The sequence below is a fragment of the Lissotriton helveticus genome, chromosome 3_2 (assembly GCF_964261635.1).
Source record: "Lissotriton helveticus chromosome 3_2, aLisHel1.1, whole genome shotgun sequence".
Taxonomy (NCBI): Eukaryota; Metazoa; Chordata; class Amphibia; order Caudata; family Salamandridae; genus Lissotriton; species Lissotriton helveticus.
The window spans coordinates 49693422-49717478 of NC_136062.1; the positions used below are offsets into that span (position 1 = coordinate 49693422).

The window sequence follows — 24057 nt, forward strand, 5'->3', positions numbered from 1 at the left end:
GCCTCCAGTAACTAATTGATCAAGGAAGGCCTTCGAATACAACAATTTAGTATCGGTAAGTCTAACCTTGGACATTGGCTTGTTATGAAATTTAAAATAAAAGGACTCGGGATTGGACTGGTTAAAGTCAGTGAAATAAGTATACTTTTTCAGAAACGTTTCTGAACTCCCTTGTTTAGGTGCTGGGCAATGTTCCCACTGAGTAAAATTAACAGTATCCCTTCGGGATGATGTTTTGTGTAAGAAGTGATTGCCATAATGTTGGTAGCAGAATAATTCACCATAATTAGCAGATTCTAAATACAAATCCTCAGCATCAAAGGCAGCATAGTATTGTAAATCAGAAAACAAACTTTCTACAGCATTAACATCCCAGTCATCAGAACGAATGTTCTGTTTCACCACATCCCCCATATTCACTCTAAGTACATTAGGAACATTAACGACTGCCGTCGGGCCATGAATCTGAAACCGAACTGCATCCCACACGATTCCATCAAGGACAGGCCATGCTGTGATGTTAACCAAAGTCAAGTCTCTTTTAAATCTGTGTGTAGAATGTGACGAGGAAAGCGGGGCCAAAGTTCCATTTAAATGAGTAATGCATGTTCTTTCCTCGACATAGTGTCCATTGATGATTCGAAAAAAATAAAACACAAAACCAATTGACATAAAAAGGTAAACTGAAAAAAGGACCAGCCAAATGTATGTCCAAGGGGGAATCAAAAAATGTTTTTTAAACAGGCTAGCATAAACTGCAATTCGAGAGGGTTTCTTCGAGGCAAGGGAAGCAGAGTCAAATGAAAGTCTGGATTCCGTGGCTAAACGTGCTTGCAGGTCAGGCATGGACAAATCAGCGGGGTAGGCATAGTCTATCTCATCAATGTTAGTACCGGGTAAATTATTCAATAAAGGACAGGAAAGAGCAGGTAATTCGATGGCCACCTCAGGTTCAATATTAGAAGCAGTGGGCATAACTGAATTTCTCACAATGGAAGGACAGGAAACAGCCGGTGTCATGCTAAGAAGAATCGGCCACTCTGTGTATCTTGACATTGTCAATTGAAATAAACCTGTTTTCCTTACGACCAGGAAGTGGTGGTAAAATGACTGTTCTTGTGCCCTTCACTCCAAGGACTGTAACCGGAGCTCGATAGGAAGGACCAAATTCTTTCTTGTTATCGATCTTCTCTCGAACCAGTTCGCCAACTTGGGGTAGCCAGCCAACTACCGGGATCTGCAACGCATCATCCGACGTGGAGGGCAAATGTTCATTTGCAAGACTGTCTCTGGTCTTTTGTAGATTCTGTAAAACATTGCAATGTTCATCTGCGTCAAAGGAAGTGGCGCGAACCACACAGTCTAGACCGTCAAGGTCAGGGACGTACATCTTGATGCCAAAGAGCATTTCGTATGGGGTCCGCCCACCCAGAGACCTTCTTGGGAGATTATTAAGAGCACGCTGCACGCCATAGAGGTGAGCCAGCCAGTTTCTGCCAGTGCCTATAACTCGGGCTGTCAAAGATTGCTTTAAATCACGGTTCATTCGCTCAACTACACTGTTACCCTCAGGTCTGTAGGGAGACGAAAACTTGACTTGGACCCCCAACGAAGTCATGGCATCCTAATACGCCTTAGAGGCGAAAGCCGGACCCTGATCCGAATGGAAGGTACCATAGGCAAAAATCCCTATAAAGACACGCAAATCTCTAATGACAGTCCGTGAATCAGCGCTGCGATGTGGCCATACCCACACAAAGCGTGTGCATGAGTCAACTGCTACTAAGATGTACTTATACGCAGTATCAGATGAAAAAAGACCGCAGTAATCTAAATAAACACAACCTAGCGGTTTATTAGAAATGTACAACTGAGTCTGTGGCGGACGCGTAGCAGTCGAAGGTTTAATCTGCTGGCATATGTCACAAAGAAGGACATAATCACGCGTCTGTTTGTACAGTCCCCGCCACCAGAAACGTTGTTGTAATTGAGTTACAGTGGCCGAGACGCCCGCATGCGCAGACGCCACACCTTCATGTGCCGCTGTAATCAAGTCTGCTCTGCGATCCGAGTTGGGAATCAGCCGTTCCCCAACGTCAGGAATTGTCACAAAAGGAACCTTTTCGGGACTTAAGTGGTATTTGTACTTCGAAGGGAATCCCGCAGGATGTTTACTTCCCTTCTCAGAGGCAGCAACTGCCGCCAAGATGTCGCTATCAATCTTGGTTTTGGATCTAGTAACCGCTGCAACTAAGTATGTAGATACTGCTGATTTCGCCGCTTCATCAGCAAGCGAATTGCCAACAGCGTGAACTCCCACGCGCGGATGACCGAGAGTATGAATCACATAAACGAGTGGCAACTTAGCCTTAAGCTCTGCCACTCGAACCCAGATAATTTTATGTTTTATTGTGCTACCCTTGGAATCATGAAAATCATTTTGAATCCAAAAGAACAAGTTCTCATTGTAAGACTGAACACAGTAGTAAGAATCACTAACAATCAGAGTAGTAACACTTGGATCTGCGTACTCCAACGCTAGTAAAAGAGCACGAAGCTCTGCCAATTGTGCAGTGCAATCGCCCAGGGGCAACGTGTGTACTTCCCTGGAAATGAACTCATCGTTCAACATAGCACCAACCACAATAGCGCATGCGGAAACGTAGGCATGTTTAGAGCCATGCGCAACCTGCGCCGACCCATCAGTGTAAATGATGCAATGGAAGTCCTCCAAAGGTCGCATAGCCAGAGGAGCAGGATGAACGAACTCATACTGCAAGTACTCCTGCGACCGTAATGAGGCGTCAAAAATAAACGTGACATCCGTGGACGTCAATGACGCTGCCCATTGAATCCACCGTGGGTGCAAAGCATTAGAATTCGGTACACTGGCTTTCGTGACTGCCTCCAAATGAGGACAGGGTGTTACCACTAACATGCGCTTCCCCTGTGACAGAGCTCGTTCTTTAAGAATCGCCATCTGTACAGCAGTTAAAACTTTCTCCACAGTGGGAAACCGCAACTCAGCCGAAGTGTACAAGTGTGACTTGTAAGCAATAGGTACTGTGTCACCTTCATTAAAAGTCAGGTACGTGAAACCCACCGCCCCTGGAATTATTCTTATCACCAGGTTGGTGTGGTTATCACGAGTCAGTAAGTATTTAGAGGCGAGCAGATCAGCCTGCAATGATTGCAAAATGGCCGAATGCTCAGGCAGCCAGCATGATTTTGAGAAAGTTGGTTGTATCAAAGCATACAAAGGCTTGATACGCTGGGCATATTCCGGAACATAAGTTCTGCCGAAATTCAAGAAGCCCAGCAAAGACTGTAATTTTTTCAGTGTCGTAGGAGCGCGCAATTGTGCGCATTTCTCCAAGAAGTGAGGAGCCAAACCCCGACCTTCATTGTTCAGCTCATAGCCGAGGAACAACACTGTGTGTTCTGCAATGTGCGATTTTGCAAAATTAAATTTGTAACCCATATCTGCAAAGTTACAAATTATTGAATTTACACGACACAGATGCAACCAAATCTCGTCGTCTGTGAGATAAATATCATCCACATAAGAACATGCATCCGGATTGATACTCTCTAAAAGAGTGACTATTCGGGAGGTGAAAACTCCAGGACTATTCTTGTAGCCCATCGGGAGTCGCCGGAAGCATTTTTGCACACCAGCGGACGTAAAACTTGTCCATTGGGAGCTAAAGCTATCCAGTCTGTGGGCATAAAAACCGTTGGAAATGTCAAGCGTTGTCTTGAAACGCTTACGCACTAGACTATCCACCAGGGCAGAGCCGTGAGTATTCTGTACTGCACAGTTACGGCAATGAGAGTTCAAATGCCGGCAATCCAATACCAAACGATATGATCCGTCAGGCTTGGTCACAGTAAAAATGGGATTATTCATCGGTGACACACACGTTTCAATAACTCCCTGATATTCCAATTGTTCAAGGATTTCCGCGACGGCAGCTTTTGCTTCCCGCCGTATAGGATATTGAGGCTGAGGCTGCGGCCGCAACGGAATCTCGTGGCAAGGAGACAATTTATCCCAACCACATTGGTTGCGGTACAGAGCCGGCGCAAGAGCCCGAGCCCACTCTTCTGCAAAATGCTGCGCATGCTCAGTTGAGACAGTTTTCGCGAAACTGGGAAGGATTACCTCCTCCCCTCGCGGCGCCGCGAGCACAAAAGGTGGGGGCCAGTCAGTCTCCGAAAGCAAAATGTCATAAGTAGAAGAAAGATTCTTCCAAAATACCCCTCTGACAGTACGCTGTATGTCACCTTCAATTAACAGGACAATTTCAAAAAGTCTTTCAGGGGGAGCTAGTCTCATATCGGCTGTTTCTATTACAACGAACACTTCAGTCGCTGTCACCCTCAGTAGTGGACGGAGCGCCTCTCTGACTATGGTAATCTCCGCCGCGCTGTCCAGCAAGGTCAGAGCCCACGTCAGATTCCGAAGCCGCGTTCTCACTATCTGTGGCATATCTATGCGCTGTTAAGGCTGCGACTTTCTTTTTCGCAAACTGCGGACGCTTAGGCGTAGAATCCTCCTGCTTCACTGCGCCATCCGTCTGGCGGGACTGACCACGTCCTTGTTGGCCACCACGTCCACGTCCACCGCCTCCTCCACCGGTCTTCGGGGCCGATGTTTCCTGAAAGGAACGAGGAGAGCGTTGATCAGAACCCTGAAATCGATCAGGTGATTTAATCATCGCGCGATCGCGCAAATCATAAACTTTTTCTGTCGGCGCAGGAGCTTGTATTGCAGGAAAAGAATCCTGAGTCTGTTTATTTTGCTTCCCCTGTGTCTGTTTTTTAGGCCAATTCTGTTTTTTGGACTTGGGCTGGACATCTGTCACTGCAGATTGTCCCTGAGGTTGTTTTTTCTCCTTTACTGAAAAATATTTCAGACCTCTACTTGTGCGGCCAATTGTCTTATAAGCGGCCACAACGATCTTTGCTAACTGCCGGGGTTTATCGGCATCGGGCAGAGCAGCCAAAGCATTCAACACCTGAAAGTTCACCGCATCTCCTTTAACATTGGAAAGTATGAGATCACTTACAATCTCAAAAGAACCACACAGGCGCATACCCAATTCAACCGCTGCCTCAGGTCCGTGATCATTCTGAACACGTTTAATGATCTCAGGCAGTGCATTCATAGACGGGGTGCCAAAGCACCTCGTATAAACGGCTGCAAATGTTTTCCCCCAGCTTTCACAGTCAACAAGCTCAGGAGTTAAATCCTTCGGTAAAGTGATCGTCAACATTCTATGCTTATCAGCAGGAGTAGAATTCGGAAACACCGCCTCCAGTTGATCAAACTTCTCAGCTAACCAGAATGGGAAGTAATCGTTGTCGACTGGACGCGCACCAAAAACCGAATTTACCATCACCGGATTAGGACGCATACCGCCTCGATCCAAGGGAACGGCCGCACCCCCCTGGGGACCACCAGGTAGATGTCGACCGACGTATTGCACTAATGCTCGAATCACGGAAATGGAAACCACATGTAGCCTACGAATTTCTGCAAGGGTACAAGCGCCGTGATTCGGGTGCGGGATAAACCCACCCATCGCAGGCCAGTTTGCACCTGGAATTGAGAGTGGACCTAACCTCGCAGCGGACAAAGAGTGGGGGAGGGCGCCATCAAACCAAACGCGATGCTGCCAATGATCAATAGGTATTTCCAGTGCCCTGTACGGTGTATATTCAGCCGGGACAGCGGAGGCGGTGTAGGAGTGGAACAAACCAGAAGTTGCGTCCACAGCCGGAAACGTAACCCAAGAGTAAAACAACTCAAAAGGGAACGCCGGATCTGCACCCACCACTAAAATCACAGCCATACCGTCCACCGGGACTTGGTACGCCTGCAGATGTGTGCGCACCGCTACACGACTATGTTGCGCAATGGCCACCGCCATGATAACACTGGAAACAAGAAAACACAAAGAAGACTTTGTAGCACAACTGGGTAGTAATTCAAAGAAACCGTTTAAGAAAGAATCAAGCTTGAAAAAGACCTAAAAATAGGTAGGTTTCACCGACACCCCGTTTTCCGGAAACGGAGGTGAAGGGGTTAAGGTTTGAACGATATACTACTCGAGTGTCATGATATAAGACCACCGAAAACGTTGGGCGCCATGTCGCAGGGTTTCTGTTCTCACACAGAACTGTGCACAGAGGATTGGAACCTCGGCGAATTAGGGTGACCCAAAACTCACCTTAGTACCCAACTTACCCCTTACCAAGCTAGCTACAGTGTCTCATTGGTCTTATCAAACTCCCAATGTTTAGACAAACCAGAACATGAACTTACAGTACCTCAGGATACGTGGAACTCATGAACACTCTTTCGTTATATTATCATTACAAACCAGAACATGGAGTAAAGAAGAACACATGTGCATTTGAAATGTTTATTTACTAATGCCGTCTTCTCAGGCGCAGTATCTTAGATAATACAAGTATACTTATTATCAGTAGCAAAATTACCAGCATAGTTACTAATACATAAAAAGCGAATGGTGACAGCATGTTAACATGCTGTAATGAATAAGAGTTAACAACACTTATATCTCACCCTCCCTAACACATATATTATATTATTAGCTAAGAAGGTCTCTTTGGGTTGGTTTAGGGCGGGCCCATACCTTAGTGTCCTAGCATGACGGAATCACATCAGCATACACCAGCTCTCTCTGCATGTGCACCGCATCAAGTGTGTTCTATGTGCCTCATGCAAAGCAATATCAATCCCGCCTGAAGCCCGAGTTGGCAAAGGCTGCACTTGTGTTATGACTATGAAGGCGTGGAGATCAGACCTCATAACAATTCCATATCGTGTTGTTCCTGAAACTTCAGCACTCTTCGTGCAGACATAGTTTATTAAGCAAAGCTGATATCAGAGCAATAACATATTATTCTCACAGAAACCACGGCAAACTACTAGGTTGAAAGCTAAGTCAACAATTAAGTGTCGTGTGCAGAAGTTGCAAGAATGGAAAATGGCGTTTAAACCTCAAATGTACCTATGCTAACTTAACACGATATAAGGATATTCAGGAGCTACATGACAGCACTTTACACTGGACAACAGTGCTAAAGTGCCCAGAGTCCTAAAACCACCAACACCATGTCAGAAAAAAGGCTAGGAGGAAGTCAAAAAGTTCAGGGATGAACCTGCAAAAAATGGCCAAGTCCAACACTAGTCAAGTGATTACGAAAAATCTTTTCACATTATCCATAATATACATTAAGTCAAAATATTTCAAAGGGAGTTGGAGACAATAGTGGGCCATCATCTCAACTGACACTGAGAATGCTGATGAACACATGCTGACATTCTGGTAAATTGGTTTTAGTTCGTTTCTGATTCGAGGGCAACTTAGAAACCGATGTTGCATGCACATGGAGGTCTACTCTACTTAGGGGTCGGTGGAATTAGTCCTGGCCTTGAACAGACTCAGTCTTTTGTTCTACTGAACACTAACTAGTGAGTGGGCTCCAGGCTCTTTAAAAGAAAAACACAATTAAATTAGGACACTGCTTCGATCTGATTTCGAAAATTCGGTACCGGTGACCTTAGGCACTGCGCTTGTATGTAGTTTGCAAATGCAAAACAACAGTTGATGGACAGAATGCAGAACAATGTCATACATTCACCCAGTACAGTGATCTGGGCCTAAATCCATCTTTTTTTGCACTCCACACCACCCCAGTTCAGACATGGCCATATGCAAATCAGCCTTGACCCTGTGCCTCATGGGAACAGTCCAGCCCGAACTGGCAAGCCATGTCTTTCCTGGACCGGAATCAAGCATCCTAGGACCGGTTTCTTAAAGTGACGAGGCCCCAGAACATTTTTGACTGGCCCTATGTCCTTGGGGGAAGTTAAAGCAATTCTTGATGCAAAGACTTTTCCCACTGCATCACGAACGAAAGCATGATTCTGGAGGTGTTATTGTGTGGCAAGAATATTACTGTACATGTTTGTTGTGTGCCATTTATTTGCTGCGGTTTTGAGGCCTACTGTCGTTCTGGATGGTGTAGCATTGTGCTGTCTCCTTCCTTCAAAATGATTGCAGCAGGAAACGCTGAATCATCTTTCTAAGATGACTTACTCATGTATAACATTAGTTCAGTGCAAAGTTATTAGAAACCCTGCACAATAGGGCTTCCATCCTGTGTCTGTGTGTGTGTGTGTGTAGTGTGTGTTTGTATTGTGTCGGTGTGTGTTTTGTGCGTGTCTGTGTGTCGTGTGCGTCTGTGTGTGTCTGTGTGGTGTGTGTGTCTCTGTGTGCTGTGTGTGTGTGTCTGTGTGTTTTTTTCCAGAGCCCCAGGACAGCGCATCCATGTTATCCAGTCATGTCTATGAACAGTTCAAGTAACTAGTTTATTAGTTAATTAAAAGCATAACATGTAAAAAGCGTGCATCTAACATATTTATGTGGGCCAGATGTGGTTGATTTCATGTAGCTTCAATATTGCCTTTGACACTGATATAGACCTTCGTTCTTTGTGGAGGTCGGGAGTTTGGAAAAATGGGTTTAAATTTAGTTGCATGGTTTCCCCTTTCCTGGTTGCTTGAGGGTGTTGATGGCAATTCTGCAATTATTTTTTGTATTGTATTGTAATTGCATTTATATAGCACTGACTACCCATAACAAGGCATCAAAGCGCTTTTTCAGCGAGAGGCACGCTACGCCGGAACCCATTAGTGGTGAATTAGTATAGTGAAAATTTGAAAGAAATTGGAGTGGTGTGTATATGTTAGTCATTTATTTGGATTGAGAAGGATAGTGGAGGGATAGAAGAAAGGGAAAAAGGTTTGCATTTATATAGCGCTTGCTACCCTTGATGGGGTGTTAAAACGCTTTTTTGGCGAGTGGCACGTTACTTCGGAACCCAGAAAGGAATAGTGGTGAATTAGTATAGTGAAAAGTTGAAAGTAAGGCGAGTGGTGAATATGTAAATGTACAGGAATTTATATAGCGCAAATCACCGAGCGGTTTCTAAGCGCTTGCTTAGGGAACCCGTCCTGGTATTCCCCTGTGAGATAACCCCGGCAGGGTATCCGCAAGGTGAAAGCCAGGCATCCCGCCGCGAGGGGCCGTTGTGGAGATTAAGCAAGCTATTGCCCAGAGTCGCAGAGTGTGAACCCGTGAATCGAGTAGGCACCGGAGCGAGAATTGTCGAGTCCATGGACATTTTAGGACTCAAGACCCCGCCGAGCCGGGAATTGAACCCTGGTCCCGGGCTGACCTCTGCTTCCAGGTCTGCCTCCTCTAACCAGTGAGCCACACTTCTCCACTAATATGTTAGTCAGATTATGGGATTGAGAATGATAGTGGAGGTATGGAGACATAGACACTTTGCACTATGTCTTCTTTCATTTTCTTACTTTATCACAATTTTTGTTATGGGTTGGCAGTCGCTGATGATGAGAACCTGAAGATGCAGGCGAGTACCAGTCTGCAGACTCCCATGGTGTTACTCCCGTGAGGCACTGCCAATCGTTTTTCTCATTTTTTCCTTTCCTACTTATGTTTGGTCATTTCACACTGGAGGGTCGGATAGACCACTGGAGGCAGAGCTCACAGACTCAATTGTTTTTATTAACTAGCAGGTGATCCAGGTCCCTCCTGAACAGACGGCATAAGGATAACCGCTGTTCCGTCACACAAAGTTGGGTGACTGTACATGTTTGGAGGAGTCACTGAGCAGCGTGTTCACCTTCTGAACAGGTTCATTGTTGTTTATGATTGCATTCATATAGAACTTACTACCTATGATGGTGGGGGGTTGAAGTGTTTTTCGGCGAGTAGTAGAATGGAACCCATACAGTGTTAGTGGTGAATTAGTATAATTAAATATGCAAGTCATTTTTAATAATTTGAGTGGTGGATATGTTAGTCAATTATTTGTATTAAGAAGGATACTGAAGGGGTAGAAGAGGTAAAAAGGTTTGCATTTATATAGCGCTTGCTACCCCTGTTGAGGTGTTAATGTGCTTTTTCGGCGAGTAGCATGCTACTCCGGAACCCATGAAGGATTAGTGGTGAATTAGTATAGTGAAATAGGAAATTTATTTGAGTAGTGGGCATGTTAGTCTGTTATTTGGATTGAAAAAGGATAGTGGAGGGGTAGAAAGGAAGGATTTGGATTTATTTTTTGTTGTTGTTGATGTTGCTATACCCTTCAATACGAGTGGTTATTCCCCCAGTAACGAGGACCAACGTCCAGATCTTGCTGCTTACTGCACCTAAATGCCATCTTCCGGTTTTCCCCTGATAGATATCAGTAGGTTTGGCCTGAAGAATTTATCAAGAAACATGGTTTTCATTCCAAAACTCATAAGTCCAATAAGTGTGGTTCCAGGAGCTACCGCACATAGCAGAATTTAAAGCAAACTCGTAAGGAAGGCAAAGACAAAATTATCTTGGGAAATTTTCAGACAGTATAAAATTTAAATTTCTCAACACTTTAGCAGGGCTAATATGTGGTATGCACTCCTTTCGTGTAGTAATTGTTCACGCAGCTCTCTGATGGATGTCACATGCAGTTTTTCTGAGTCCCCAGATAGATCATGCAGTGTGTGTGATCTCCTTTTGTACTGCCGGTCACTGGTGTATTCAACTGTGTAGCCTTGGACCGTGTCATGTAAGTGCATGTACCTTGCATGATCGAGGTAACTATTACCAGCGATACTATGCGTCTCTCGGACCTCTTTCAAGTGCTCGCCGTCCTTTTTCCCCAACACCCCTCCCCCCAGGGGCGGCAATCTGAGGGATAGCCCCGGGCGCCACAAGCTCTAGCTACGCCTCTGCACTGCCGACTGCACACAGTTAGAGCATAACTCGAGTGTTTATGCAAGATGGCATACACAATCCATGCAGGTTATTTGAGAGAAAAACAGTATTCCAACTAAGGCACTCCCCGGTGGTAGATGTGTCCTGCTGGACATGTTCTAGTGTTCTGCCTTGTGTTGCCCCACACTGTACACCCATCCATCACAGGCGTCAGCGGACCCTGCTAATAAAAGGGTCTGGGCGGGAAACATCCTTTACAACGCAACTTTTACCACGAAGTGCTATTACAACGCAGGTTTTACAATGAAAACCATTGCAACGCATTGCGCTGGGAGGTGCTCTAGGATAGGGAATAGATTTAATTTACTATCCAACACCTTCCCTAGTGTCCACGGGGACTGGAGTTGGAATAGTAAATTAAACTATTCACTATCCAGCACCCCAAAGCGCTCTGCGTTGTAATGGTATGCGTTGTAAAAACTGCGTTGTAACAGCATGCATGGTAAAAGCATGCTTTGCAATGTCATACATCCGGTCTGGGCGCATGTGCCCGGGGCTAGTTCTAGTACTACACCCCTGCCAGAATGTCAGCCGCCCAGTAAGGAACACTGGCGTGAAAAGTTGACAGCGGACATGGCAGTGCCCGGGGGTCGAAATCAGGACAATGCGGACAAGGGATTGCGCCCCAAGACCCTCAAAAAAAGGAGGGGCTGATGCATGTCCCCATCATAAAGTGCTGAGGCGCCCACATATGGTCTGTTCCCATGAGTGGGGAAAGAGGATTGTCTTCCTGACATGGCGTGACATGCATGAGCCCCGAGCCAGTAGCTGCAGCCTTGCACGCCGAGCCCCGCCCAGAGAGAGAGGTAACAGGTCGCAGCGGGAGACAAGCAAGCCCTAGGAGGCATCCCTGGTGTCTCTGCTAACGCTGCATGGAGGCTGATCTGCCACCTCCACACCATCGTAGAGCCCGGAGGAGTGACTCACCGATGGTAGTAGCAGCCAACAACAGCACAGCCTCTGGAGAGTTTTGAAGGAGACGGCCCGAACAGGGTGAACCTGCGGGTAGCCTCTGGCTGGCCTGCTGCAACCAGTGAGTGGTACAACCCCGCCTCTGCCTCAACAGAGGAAACCAACACTGGGAGAAGCCCACATTGTAAGGAGTAAAGAGCCAGAGCCCAAGGTCACTCCCGCATGCAAAACCCTACAATGGCACATCGAGCAGCCCACAGTATCAAAAGAACCTGCAAGCTAAAAGGGAAAGTGGCTACAGTGCCACGGTAGCATGGGGTCAAACTGAGGAAAAAGAGACAGTGTGTTTGTATACCAAAGACGAAATCAAACAGTGGGCGCTCTCCAAAAGTTAGAGATGTTCCCATCATGTGTGTTTTCTACTTTGGGATATCCTGGGATCTTGGAAACAGGAGAATTCCAGGTGATGATTATCTCACTATTTGGTTTTTCACTTAATACAGCAGTAGCATATTAGGTCCTGATGAAGCAGTAGGTGACCTGTGGGCCCTAGGTAAACTGCAGAAACATGTCGACCATTACATACATCTGGGTAGTTATTTGCTAACACTACCTATGCACTGTTTTTAATGTTGGGAAAGGGAGGTGCCTATTAAGATGATTTTCCTCGACTTTACCCAATTTTATATTATGTCACTTTAACACTTATTGTTTTTCACAATTTAGCACTGCTTTTCAGATACCACCTGTAACTGATTCAATAGTCAATACACAATGGGACTCGAATGATAGGTTTGGCTAGGACTGGCCACATCATACACTGGGCGATCTTTCCCATTTGTGACTTCAACTGTTCCCAAATGATGTGGGGCGGTACAGGTTGGGATTCTGATGGGAACATCTCTAACTTTTGGAGAGCGCCCACTGTTTGATTTCGTCTTTGGTATACAAACACACCGTCTCTTTTTCCTCAGTTTGACCCCATGCTACTTTTGGTTGGTATTCAAATAGTTAGAAGGGCTGTAGCATAGGCTGGTCGTTAAATATTCCCTAGGACCCCCCCCCTTTTTAGTGATTAATACAGTGCCACGGTGCCATTGTCCGTCACACCGCAACGAGGCCCGGGAACACTGCAGTGAGAGCAACATGTAGTGTTGGGCCTTAGGCCCACATGGTGTAGGAAAGCATGACACAGGACGCCAGTTAGGGGATAGCAGATCTGGCCTCGAGCACGTGCGCTCAGGCTCTTTTATTAACAGCGTCACCTGACCCAGTGACGTCTGTGGTGGGTGGGTGTTTAGTGTAGGGTTACACTGCAACAACTAGACTGTGTCCTGGCAGGACACTACATTCCTCCCCAACTTTAATGAAAGGAAAAGTGAATGTCCGACCTGCAAGAAAAACAGAACAATAACATTTGATAGCCCCAACAGATCCTCTTCAGGCGATCAGCTGGGAAAATGTTGAAAGTTCCAAAACTACAAAGTCAGTCAGATGAGCTTCACCTTGGCGGTGTACTTCAGATCATCCGTGTCTTGCTGTGTTGACGCTTATGTACAGTGTTCTCACTTTGGGAGCAGAAAAGGTGTGACCCTTGAGGGGTTTCGCAGGTGTTCCTAGTCCAGTGGATGACCACGTTTGGTTGTTGTAGGAGACGATTATGGCACGAGAGGTCTTTCTTTGGCTTTGCTGATCTTGATGCCTTCACCTCTCCGTCCGGCCAGGTAACTTCTGACTTGCCTTTCTTGCTGGACTCCTCTCTCACGGGAGCCTTGAAGACTGGCCTCTCCTGCTTGGACTCTTCTCTCACTAGAGACGCTGGGAGGACCCTCTTGTCGGACACAACGGGACCGGGTGGGCCGTGCGGGCTTCGCATGAGCCGCGCAAAGGCGTCGCTGCCGAACTGCCAACGGACTCACCGCCAAGTCTCTCATGATGTCCTCGGGGGTGTTGATGTCGTCCGCCAGGATGGTCTTGCCGTTAGGACATGGGTTCAGTGTCTTCAACAGACCGTTTCTCAGTGCCAGGTGATTACCTGGGGCCTTCATGCTTCCTGTTGCCTGTCGTGGAGCTGCCGCTGCTGCACCTCTCCTATCCGGATTCCTCTCTCACAGGATATGCGGCCGAGGCCCTTGTCCCCTGGACCGCCACTTGATCGCGTGGGCTGTACGGGTCGCTGCCGAACTTCGGACATGGCCACAGTCGAGTCTTGTGTAGTCCACAAGGGTGGATTGTCTAGTGCTCGGGTATGTTCTGCTTCGGTAAGCTTCAGGTTCACGGGGCACCCATGCAGTTCATCAGTGGCTGTAGGGATTACTGGGATCCACACGGATGTTGCGATGTTCCTTGAACAGCACCGATGTTCCTGTGTGCTGATTGTTACGATGCTCCTTGGACAGCACCGATGTTCCTGTGTGCTGTAGTTCTCTCTCCTCCTCTGTGGGGTGATGTGATTCTCCATTCTTCCTCCTCGTTCACTTCCTCGACACGGTCCGGTCTTCTTTCTTGATTTCTCATGCTAACCAGGACTCTCCATGTAGCGGGCCCTCTACATGTCGTCTCCGTGGTCTTGTCCATGTGGTAGGACACTGTCTTCACTTGGCTTGGTGACTAGACCTGTCGTCGTATCTTCAATTTCTTTTATGGCGTCGCGCCCTTGCTTTCCATGTTCCTTCTTGCGACGTTATTTGGTCCTCTTGCTGTCGTTGGCCTTCCCGACCAGTCTTCCCCAGGTGGCGTGCACTCCGCCTGTTTCTTTCTGGTCTGGGCATAGCTCTCTGGCATGGTGTTCTTCTCTTCACTGACTGGACCAGTTGTCGCGATTTTCTCTGTTGTTGCTTTTCTTTCCATGGTGACCAGACTGGGTGGTCGGTTCTCATCTTGGGCATGAGTTGTCATGCTGTGCTGTTTTCTTTGGGGTCGCTATTCACCGTCACGGTGTGTTGGCGTTGGCGCGTCTTGTCTGCGCGGAGGAGGGTTGCGTCACCGCTCCTGGTGCAACTCTGGCGCATGCTGCCATGCGTGCTGACGGTGGCGCTCCGGTTGCTGCGAGACATTGCTGTCCCTGTTGGGGACCTTTGTGTGCTGTCCCGTGGCGTTGGCGTGTCGCTGTGTAGCGGCATTTCGGCGCTCATGATTCCTGGCACGTTCCGGCGCAGTGCTGCGCAGTCTTGTCGTGCGGGTGTGGAATTCTTGGACGCTTGTTGTGAGTCGTTGGGTACTTGCTGCTTTGGCTGTTGTCAGAGACTTGCTGCTTTGGACCGTTGGCGGGAGTGATTGATGCTGCGGTGAACACCTGTGGCCACAAGGCGTCGCTGCTCTCACCGTCGTTTGCTCTCGGCAGTCGTTTTCCCTGGACGTTCTTCCAGTGCTTGGCAGGCGTTTCCCTCCAGACGTTCTGTCAGTGCTTGGATGCTTGGTGAGGCGTTTGTGCCTCTTTCCCACGTCGGGCTGGAAGTGGCATCTGCAGACCCTTTGCTGGTGTGTGTGGGTGTCTTCTGCGTGGTTGCGCACTTACTTGCTGCGTGGTAGTAGATTCTCTTTGGGGGCGCTATTCAGTCTGTTGCCCCTCGCTACTGTTGACCCATCGTGGGTTTGTGCAATTTTCTTTCTCCTTCGAAAGTTTACGCCATCCTTTGTGGCATGTAGTGCATTTGTCAACTGACTTGGCTGTGTCAGTTATCCTACTACCAGTGTCGCAGCAGCGTTGGGTCCCCAGTGGTGCTCCTGTAGCGGTACGTGTCGCCGTGGGGTTCAGGCGGCAGTTGGCGTCCTGGGGAGTCTTGGACTTCTGAATGTCTTGGTGCATGCTTGGGAGCATGCACTCTGCTGCTGGCCACTCCTCCTGTGTCGCTGTGGCTCTTTTGGTTGTGCAGGGCCTTAGCTGACTCTTGGTGGGAGTCCTTGCTGCCTTCGCTTGCTGGGTACAAAGGGCTACTCTCTGAGCACTCCTCCCTGAGGGCACGTCTTGTGGTGCCTGGGGCAGCCTTTGTCGGTGACTGGGCCTGAGCAGGCAGTCTCTCTCCTACTGGTGGTGCGTTCTCCCTGACCTGGTGCTATGTGTTTGGGCAGGGAGGCATTTACCGTGAGAGCACCTCTGACGCTGGTGCACAGCGCCAGTCACCAGGTATTGCTGCAGCTGTTGAGTCGCGCAGGCTGATGCTGAAGTGGAAGACTGAGTTGGGGCAGGTGGGGCTGCTCAGTCAGTGGTGGGGAACGCGGCTGCTACTCCTGTTCCTCTGTGCTGGAGACAGTACAGGCATCGGTCCTTATTTGCTGCCTTTGCATGGGCGCAGTACCATTCGTGGCCACTAGATGGCGGGCAGCGTTTTCCATTTGCCGGCTCCGGCAGTCTTTCTGAGAGCTGTGGGCCCCAGTTGATAGAGGCGCCGGCGTGGGGCTGTGTGCTGCTGTGGCGCGGTGTCCCCGAGTCAGTAGGTGGGTGGCGCTGCAGCTACAATGGCTTTGCTGATGCCCCCAAGAGTTCAGGCAGGCACGGTGCAGGAGGGTGCTAAGGATGCAGAAAGAGGGACACACGGTGCCATTGAGGTAAGACGGCTCCTGTTGTGTGATTGTCTGTGCCTGGGCTGTGTTGTGCTTCGAGTCTTTTCTTTAAATCTGTGTGACCCCCTCGCGGTTGCTCCGTGCAGGCTATTCAGAGTGCGGTGAAACTCACTGACCGCATGGTGGCAGATTTCACGGTGCCGGTACGGGCTTCATTGCTGCATCTTGTCTCTTACCTCCCCCTCAGTGCGGCAGCTTTCCTGATTCACACGTTGCGCGGGGGGGGGGGGGGGGAAAAGGAGTGTCGGTGCTGTTCTCCGGTCACTCTGCCTTGCCGCCTCTGTTCCTCTCAGTGGTGATGCAGGCAGTCACCCCGGGTGGGCTTCCCTTAACTCCGGTGAGTGCTGCTTTTACTGGGCGTTGGGTTTACACTTTGTTTTTCCTCCCCCACCGCGGCGGCCACACGCTTCACGGGGGTGGGGTGTTGGCGCTGATCCTCTGTTTGTGGGCACAGTCCGCCCTCCGGCAAAGTGGTACACGCAGCGCTGGGGTCAGTACACTCGCGGGCGGGCTCCGTTTTCATTAAACGGCGCCCCGCAGCTTCCCTCACGCTGCGGGCGCTCCTCTCGTAGGTTGTCCACCCCGCCGCTGCACTTCACACACGCGGCGGGGGAGGGGCGCTGCAGGCAGGCCGCGGGTGGGCTCCGCGAGTCTTGCCTCAAGTGTTCATTCACCCTCGCCGTAGGCTCTTCACACACACGGCGGGGGACACGGCAGGCAGGCCGCGGGTGGGCTCCGCGAGCCTTGCATTATCACGGGGCAGTTTGCGGCCAACACTGCGTCGCTGTAGGCGGGCCGCGGGTGGGCTCCGCGAGTCTTGCTTTGATGCAGGGACAATGGCGGGCACCCCTCGCAGTTTGGGGCACAGTTTGTGTTTATAGCGGGTGGGCTCCGCTTCGGTGCACAGTCTTCCGGGGGGAGTCACCTCCCGCTCCCGGCTCACCTTCGGCCGACGGGCCAGATCCTGGGCTGCGGTCGCGGCGGGTGGGCTCCGTCCGGCCGGTGCACCTCTCCGGTGGGGGTCTCTGCCCCGCGGCCGTCTCAGGTGGGCTCTGGGCGGTTCGCTGTTTCCTGGTGGCGCTGGATGGTGGCGGCCGACGCGGGTGGGCTCCGGTCGGCTCATCCTTGAAGGCAGGTGCGGTGGGCCTCACGGTCGCTGCAGGCTGCGGGGCTCCGACGTGCCCACCGGCTTCTCGGCGCTGCTGCGCCCTGCTACGGGGGGTGCCCTGCAGGCGGGCAGCTCTCTCCCCCTTTTCTCAGGACGTTTTGGCAGTGGCACGCGTGGCTTCACTACCGGCCTCGTCGCCAATGTAGTGTTGGGCCTTAGGCCCACATGGTGTAGGAAAGCATGACACAGGACGCCAGTTAGGGGATAGCAGATCTGGCCTCGAGCACGTGCGCTCAGGCACTTTTATTAACAGCGTCACCTGACCCAGTGACGTCTGTGGTGGGTGGGTGTTTAGTGTAGGGTTACACTGCAACAACTAGACTGTGTCCTGGCAGGACACTACATTACACAGCCTACCCAAAAGCTGCTGCGACATGCGAGAGGTGCCTTCAGGGCAATTAAGCAGCAAGTCACACCATAGCTGCAACGCTCTGCCACCCAGAACGAGAAAAAAAGAACCACGAACTGCAGATCCCCACCCCATACCCTCTCACCTTGTAAGGGGGAGGCATTGGCCGGTTTGAGGAAGTGCTGCATCCCAAGGCAACTGTCCCGCAGAGACAGTGAAGTTTCTGTGGCAACAGGAAAGTCATTGCAGTGTCATCTAGCTGCTGGGTCGCTGTACCGCACTGAAGCAGCACACGGCCCAGCACCTGCATCTCCTGTGTCAGCAGAGCCCGCAGTTCCAGGAAAGACTGCCGGGGCCTGGGAACTAAAATGCTACACTACCACCTAGTGGGCACCAGTGGTACAGCACCCGTAAAAATAAGCACATGAGGGCCCCCTGCCGGTTATTACCCCAGGGAAAAGACAGCGAGCTCATCAAAGAATCTCTGGACGACTCAAGCAACCGGTTGCTGCTACAAGCATGTGGTGGCAAGGCAGGCCCCCAGTGAAGCACATCCCAGCTGCCAAGTGTCTGCAGGAAAATTACACCAAGTGAAGACTGCCTGCAGTGCTAGTAGACTGCGCACCCTGATGTCTTCTGGTGTACACTGCTACACCTGCAACCACGAAAGCTGGTCCGCAGCATAGGGAAAGCTGCAGCGGCAAGAGTGAAGTGTCCACAGCGCCAGCTAGCGAGCACCAATGAACGGCACCAGTTGGAGCAAGTGGTTCCTCTGTGACTCCACTACATGATTGTGCAAATCACTAAAGAGCCAGAAGGACCCCTTTGACTTTGCCATACACAATGGTTTCATGCAAAAGCATGAGAGGAGCCACACTGTGCCTGAACCTCCTGCCTGCAGAGCCCTCACAGGTAAGGAGACCGAGACCGCTACAAAGAAGTCAGGGCAAGTGCTGAGCATACCACACGTCCCCTGGTGACTGGCTTTTGCGACTGCAGCACTAAAGAAGTGGTAGCCTAGAATAGCAAGAATACCTTGCAGAGCAGCCTACACACGAGGCTGGGAGAAGAAACAGCAAAAGACTGTTACTCCTCGACAAGAGGAAGCCAAGCAAGCCTCATGGAAGGCGAAAGGAGAACATGGGGTGCGGGCACCCCTAGTGGCTGCCTGACGTCACCACAAGTGATGAAATTGCACCACACGACCCTAGCGGTGAACGGCCACCACTGTAAGGAAGAAGAGCAAGCACGCCAAGCACCAGAAGAGGGCGTCTTGAAGAAGAACCAAGGGCACAGAGTCAGTTGTGCGCTGACGCATGCACCGAGAAGTTTGACCGCATGTGCAGACGCCCAGGAGAGTCCTCTCCACAGTGGAGAAGCAATGCTGAAGGCAGCTAGAAGATCCTCTACATCTCCACCACACCACAGTGGGTGAAAAGGCAGCACAGATTGTCCTACCTCACACTGCCTCAAGACGGAGTCGCCAGTGGCCTCAGACAGACAAGGGGAGAGTCGTACACTCCAGGTGCCAAGCTGCCACCACGACATGTGCTCCAAGGACATACAACACATGGCCGGATGACACATCGCACCACAAGCAAGGAGCATGTCAAACGGAGTGACCGACCCCGCCAAGCATGGCTGAACTGAGGCAGGAGCAGGTGCCACTGAGGCGCAAGCTCAAGGCGCAAGTACAACACACTCAAGCGAAGAGGTAATCTGCCATCCTGGCAGTGGAGCACTGCTAAAATCCCTGAAGGGGGATGGGGCCCACTAAAGGTCCTCAAGGACTAGAAGCAAGTCCTACCAACAGGACAGACCTGCGACAGGTCTGCAGCAAAGTAAAGACAGTCCTAAGACCCGGACACGACCAGCGAGGTGTCCATGTGGCGCAAACATGAGACATGTAGCAGGATGCCACATCCGAGTGAGGAACCTGGTCCAAAGCAAAAAAAAGAGCATGGCACGGTACCACATCACGAAAGGGGAGAACAGCGTGACAGGACACCACTTTGCTAATGAGAGGAGAGTGGCACGATGCCACATGGCGAACAACCACCACAGGCGCGCAAAAGTGAAAAGGAAAAGAGCGATTGGTCAGAGGACTCGTGTCAACACTGGAAAAGGTGTTCATCAACACAAGCCAGCCACCGGGGTGCAGAGAAGTCACTGGAGCCAGCTCTGCGGGAGGACCGACCGTAAGCTGCTAGCAAGTGCGATCTACGTCCTTGCCTCACGCTTAACAGTGTGGCCATCCACTCACCTGTCACTGGCTGCTTGGCATCAATGGCATCATGTCTAGTAAGTGCGCCTGCCAGAAGATAACTGCAACTGGCCATGAAGTCCCTCCAGTCCTCCAAACTTCACAAAGTCACAGGAAGCAAGAGATCGCAGCCTGTTGCCCAAGTGCAAGAAAATTAATGTATCCATTATCAAGGTGCATCATCATCAAGAACATCGCACCACCAGAGTAGATCCAAACACTCAAGACATCCAGAGTTCAATGAGACACTCCTGGTGAAGTGGGAGGCTAGCCACCAAGGAACCTTCTGTGTGCCCTGTTAACCTGAGGCCTTCCAAAGAGCATACCTGAGCATTAGACTATCCACCCTTAGGGCTTACATGAGGCTTGGAAGTGGCCCTGTTGGGAGTTCCACAGCGACCCCTCAGCATGGCCTACGAGAGGCCCGCTCAACCCACGCAGTCACGTGGCAATCCAGGGGCAAGGGCCTCAACGAAGTTCCTGTGAGAGGGGAATCCTAACCGGAGAGATGAGTCAGCAGCAGCTCCTCAACAGGCACCAGGAATCATGGAGGTCGCAGATGGAGACTTGTCACCCAAAGGCTATCTGCGGAAGGCCCTCATCCACCAAAGTCATCCTCAGTCTTTGCCAGTTTGCTATCCACCGGAGCCTGAGCACTCTCAAGAAGATCTCCAAAGTGGACTCCACCACCGCTCCAGATGCACCACTTTCTGAACTGTGGTAATAGACTCCCAACACCGCGAAAGCAGGCCAGTCTGAACTACATCGCTGAGATGGACCAAAGCCTCCTGACCGTGCGGTCCAGACCTCCAGCACCGCCCGGCAGATGACCTGAAAAGACTCTTTGGTGCTGTGTATTGCTGTTTGTTTTCTTCATAGGTTGGACTTTTGTTTGTTTCTTTTTCATTAAAATTTGGAAGGGATGTAGTGTCCTGCTGGACATGTTCTAGTGTTCCGCCTTGTGTTGCACCTGTACACCCACCCATCACAGGTATCACCAGTCAGGTGATCCTGCCAATAAAAGGGGCCGGGCACACATTCCCAGGGCGAGTTCCAGTACTACACCATCTGTGTCTATGTCCATTATTCCTGAGCATGTGGCACTAGGGCCCGAATCCTTACAGTAGAGTGACACATGTCCACAAATGTGCTTTGCTGCTTCAGCAGGAGTACGGCATGCGATATAAAGGGAACGTCAACACAGCAGATATTGTGAATATATCAGGAATCAAGTTACACAAATCCCGCCTAATGCTGCCCGTTCTTTGTATATCATCGACATTGGCACCGTGGACACTGTCACTGACATACCGATGGCCGCAGCAATCGTATCCTTCTTACAGGAATTCTCCACACAGTTATGGCCTCCCAAGTTTAGTGCCGGAAATTAAGACGTATGTAGGTCATTCCAATCAGGTGACCGGTATAACGTGTATCGGTGAAAATAAAAAGTCAATCTTTTAGGGACCAAAAGGTCGATTTATAGCAAAAAGCTGATCTTTTGAAAGAAAACAGCACAGAGCATTAATTAACACATTATGTTTCTCTTCCTTGTAATGCACACATTGTTAAAATTGAGTAAAATCTTGGGAGTCTAGAAAGAGGCATTAGACTGTAATGAAAAGATGGGTTGGTCTACGTCTATGTACACCGGTTTTATGGTAGTTTAAAAAGAAGATTGAAGTTAAGGTCAGGATAGACGACCTGCACCACATTTACCGCATATTTTAAAGCAGGAATAGTTACACCAGCGCCTTCATGAGTTTAATCCTATCAAAGTGAGTCGGGGCATATGGAGAGTTAGAGAAAAAAGCTACACAATAAAGGTGAAGAGAACAATGTAACAGTATAGAGACTGGTCATTCACAAGAGTGCTTATATGGACTACTAATGAGGAAATGTAGATACCCCTGGTTATACGAGGGATTACATTACAGGTATGTAATACTTTTGCCACTGACTGCTAGCAGCAATTTAGAGTCAGGTTTCCGTACAAGGCAAATACGAGAAATAAACCACAAAAATTTCGTTTCATCGAATTTCGCGTGGATTATTAATTACGTTGCTTTTAATTTGTACGTGGAACTTCCACCAGCTGAAAGGCAAGTGAGAAAGCATGCTACAATCAGGTACACTGCACTCCGCTCTTAGGCGCTAGAGCAAATATCATGGAGCCATTATGATGCATGCGTCGGAATGACTGGTGTGTGCAGAAATTCACTTTTGTGACGTTTATTCAGAAAAAATCTGTTTGCGGATAATTTTCATACATAATTTTTTTATAAGGCGGTAAAAATGTTTTTTTGATGCAGACTCTAAAAGTGCCACAGGATCATACAAACGCCTCGTCATGGGTTGTAAGAGTTATATACAAATGTAATCTAAACAAAACACACAAAACTATTTAAAAAATAAAAAAACACACAACATAAAACGCCGTGACGGCAAATGCAAACGATATGTCTGCCAATTATGTTCTAAATCTCTGCAATGACGTAGCCGGTGTACCATAGGGTTCAGGCAAACAAGTTAAACACAAGTATAATTGAGGTACAGGGGGGGCTATTGCACCCTGGGCCACTGCAACCGATACATTGTTATTAGCTACGCCCTTATTTCCCAAGTCAACATATAAATACGCAGGAACTGACTGTAGAACTCTCAAGTTACTAGCACTGTGCATGCGTAACTTCAGTGCAGGAATTAAGACTGAATTCTGGGATTGGAAGTCCAGGTTGTATACTGGGTTATACAACACTACACGTGCTACTAAAAAACTTGGACTGGATGAGCTACTAACGCATGGAACTGGACACCCCGACAGCCTACAGCTGCCGGTAATGCCTTCTTATCCGTTTCCTTGCCACATATCTTCTGAAAAGACAGCGACATCAACGCTTCACATACCCAAACGCTTGACTTGGTTTCAAAGGCTTCTGATTTCCAGAGCCTTTCGTTTTTTTCCCCTCGCGAAAAATTGTGTGAAGTTGCTGCTGTGCACGTTATGCATGGGAGAAGGCTGAACAAAGAGACTTCTGTGTTGTGGAGGAAAATAAGAAAAGCAAACACACTGTGACTGCATGAAATGGAATTAGCATCCCCAATTCCACTGCTGATGCCTGTGAAATCTCAGTGACACGCACAGTCGGCTTCAATGAACCAGCAGCTCCTGTGGAGTAGCACGCGCCCCTGAAGCACAAACCCACCTGCGTCTCGTCGAGTCCTGCTCTGGAAGACGGGGGCGGCTGCTCTGCAGACGAGGTGAACAGCCCCGCACTGCAGCAGGAAGAGGCCGAAGGCGCGTAGGCCCAGACCCCTGCTGCGCAAGGGGCGAGCGGGGCTCATGGCTTCTCCTGGTCCTCGGTGGAAGAGTAGCGGCTAGCGCACACACCTATTCTCTTTCGTAAGACGGCTGCCTGAGAGCAAAGCCCGGCCAGACCCTCCTATCTCGTTTGCTGCGGGAACTTTGAGAGAGTAAAGAAAAGCCGCATCATGTGAGGAGCTTTTGACCTCCCTCACGCACCAAATTAAGAATCAACGTGTCCTTCCCAGTGAGTAGTTGAGGCATTTTTTTCACGGAATTCCTCTGGGGGCAAAAAGAGAAAAACGTTCTAAGACCTGAACTCAGATGATGGCAAATCACGAGGCACAAGACGCTCTTCAAACATAAAAGTTCAATGAAAAGAAACCTTATTCAACCAAAAGCTGCAAGGCACATTCAACTACGCAGGCCGCATTCACAGCTGAGCGTAGGCAGAGAAAGAGAGCTGTTGGCCCTCATCAGAGGGTAAAGGGTACATTCCTATGAGTTGTGTGCAGGGGTGTAACGCAAAATGCGCTGTGGGGCCCCTGAGTCTCACATATATCACGGATATTGGCCTTGGGTTAATTTAAGGTTTGCGTGGAGGGTGGAGCATGA

At 49.4% G+C, this 24057-nt stretch overlaps 1 protein-coding gene across 1 annotated transcript in view; it reads right to left on the reverse strand.

Moving 5' to 3' along the window:
* SLC24A5 (solute carrier family 24 member 5) overlaps positions 1-23656 on the reverse strand; it is a 189292-nt gene extending 165636 nt beyond the window's left edge. Inside the window, exon 1 of the mRNA XM_078684592.1 lies at positions 23345-23656. Within this exon, the coding sequence (XP_078540718.1) occupies positions 23345-23483 (139 nt within the window). The 5' untranslated portion in view covers positions 23484-23656. The remainder of the gene's footprint in view (positions 1-23344) is intronic.
* Positions 23657-24057: the final 401 nt, after the last annotated feature.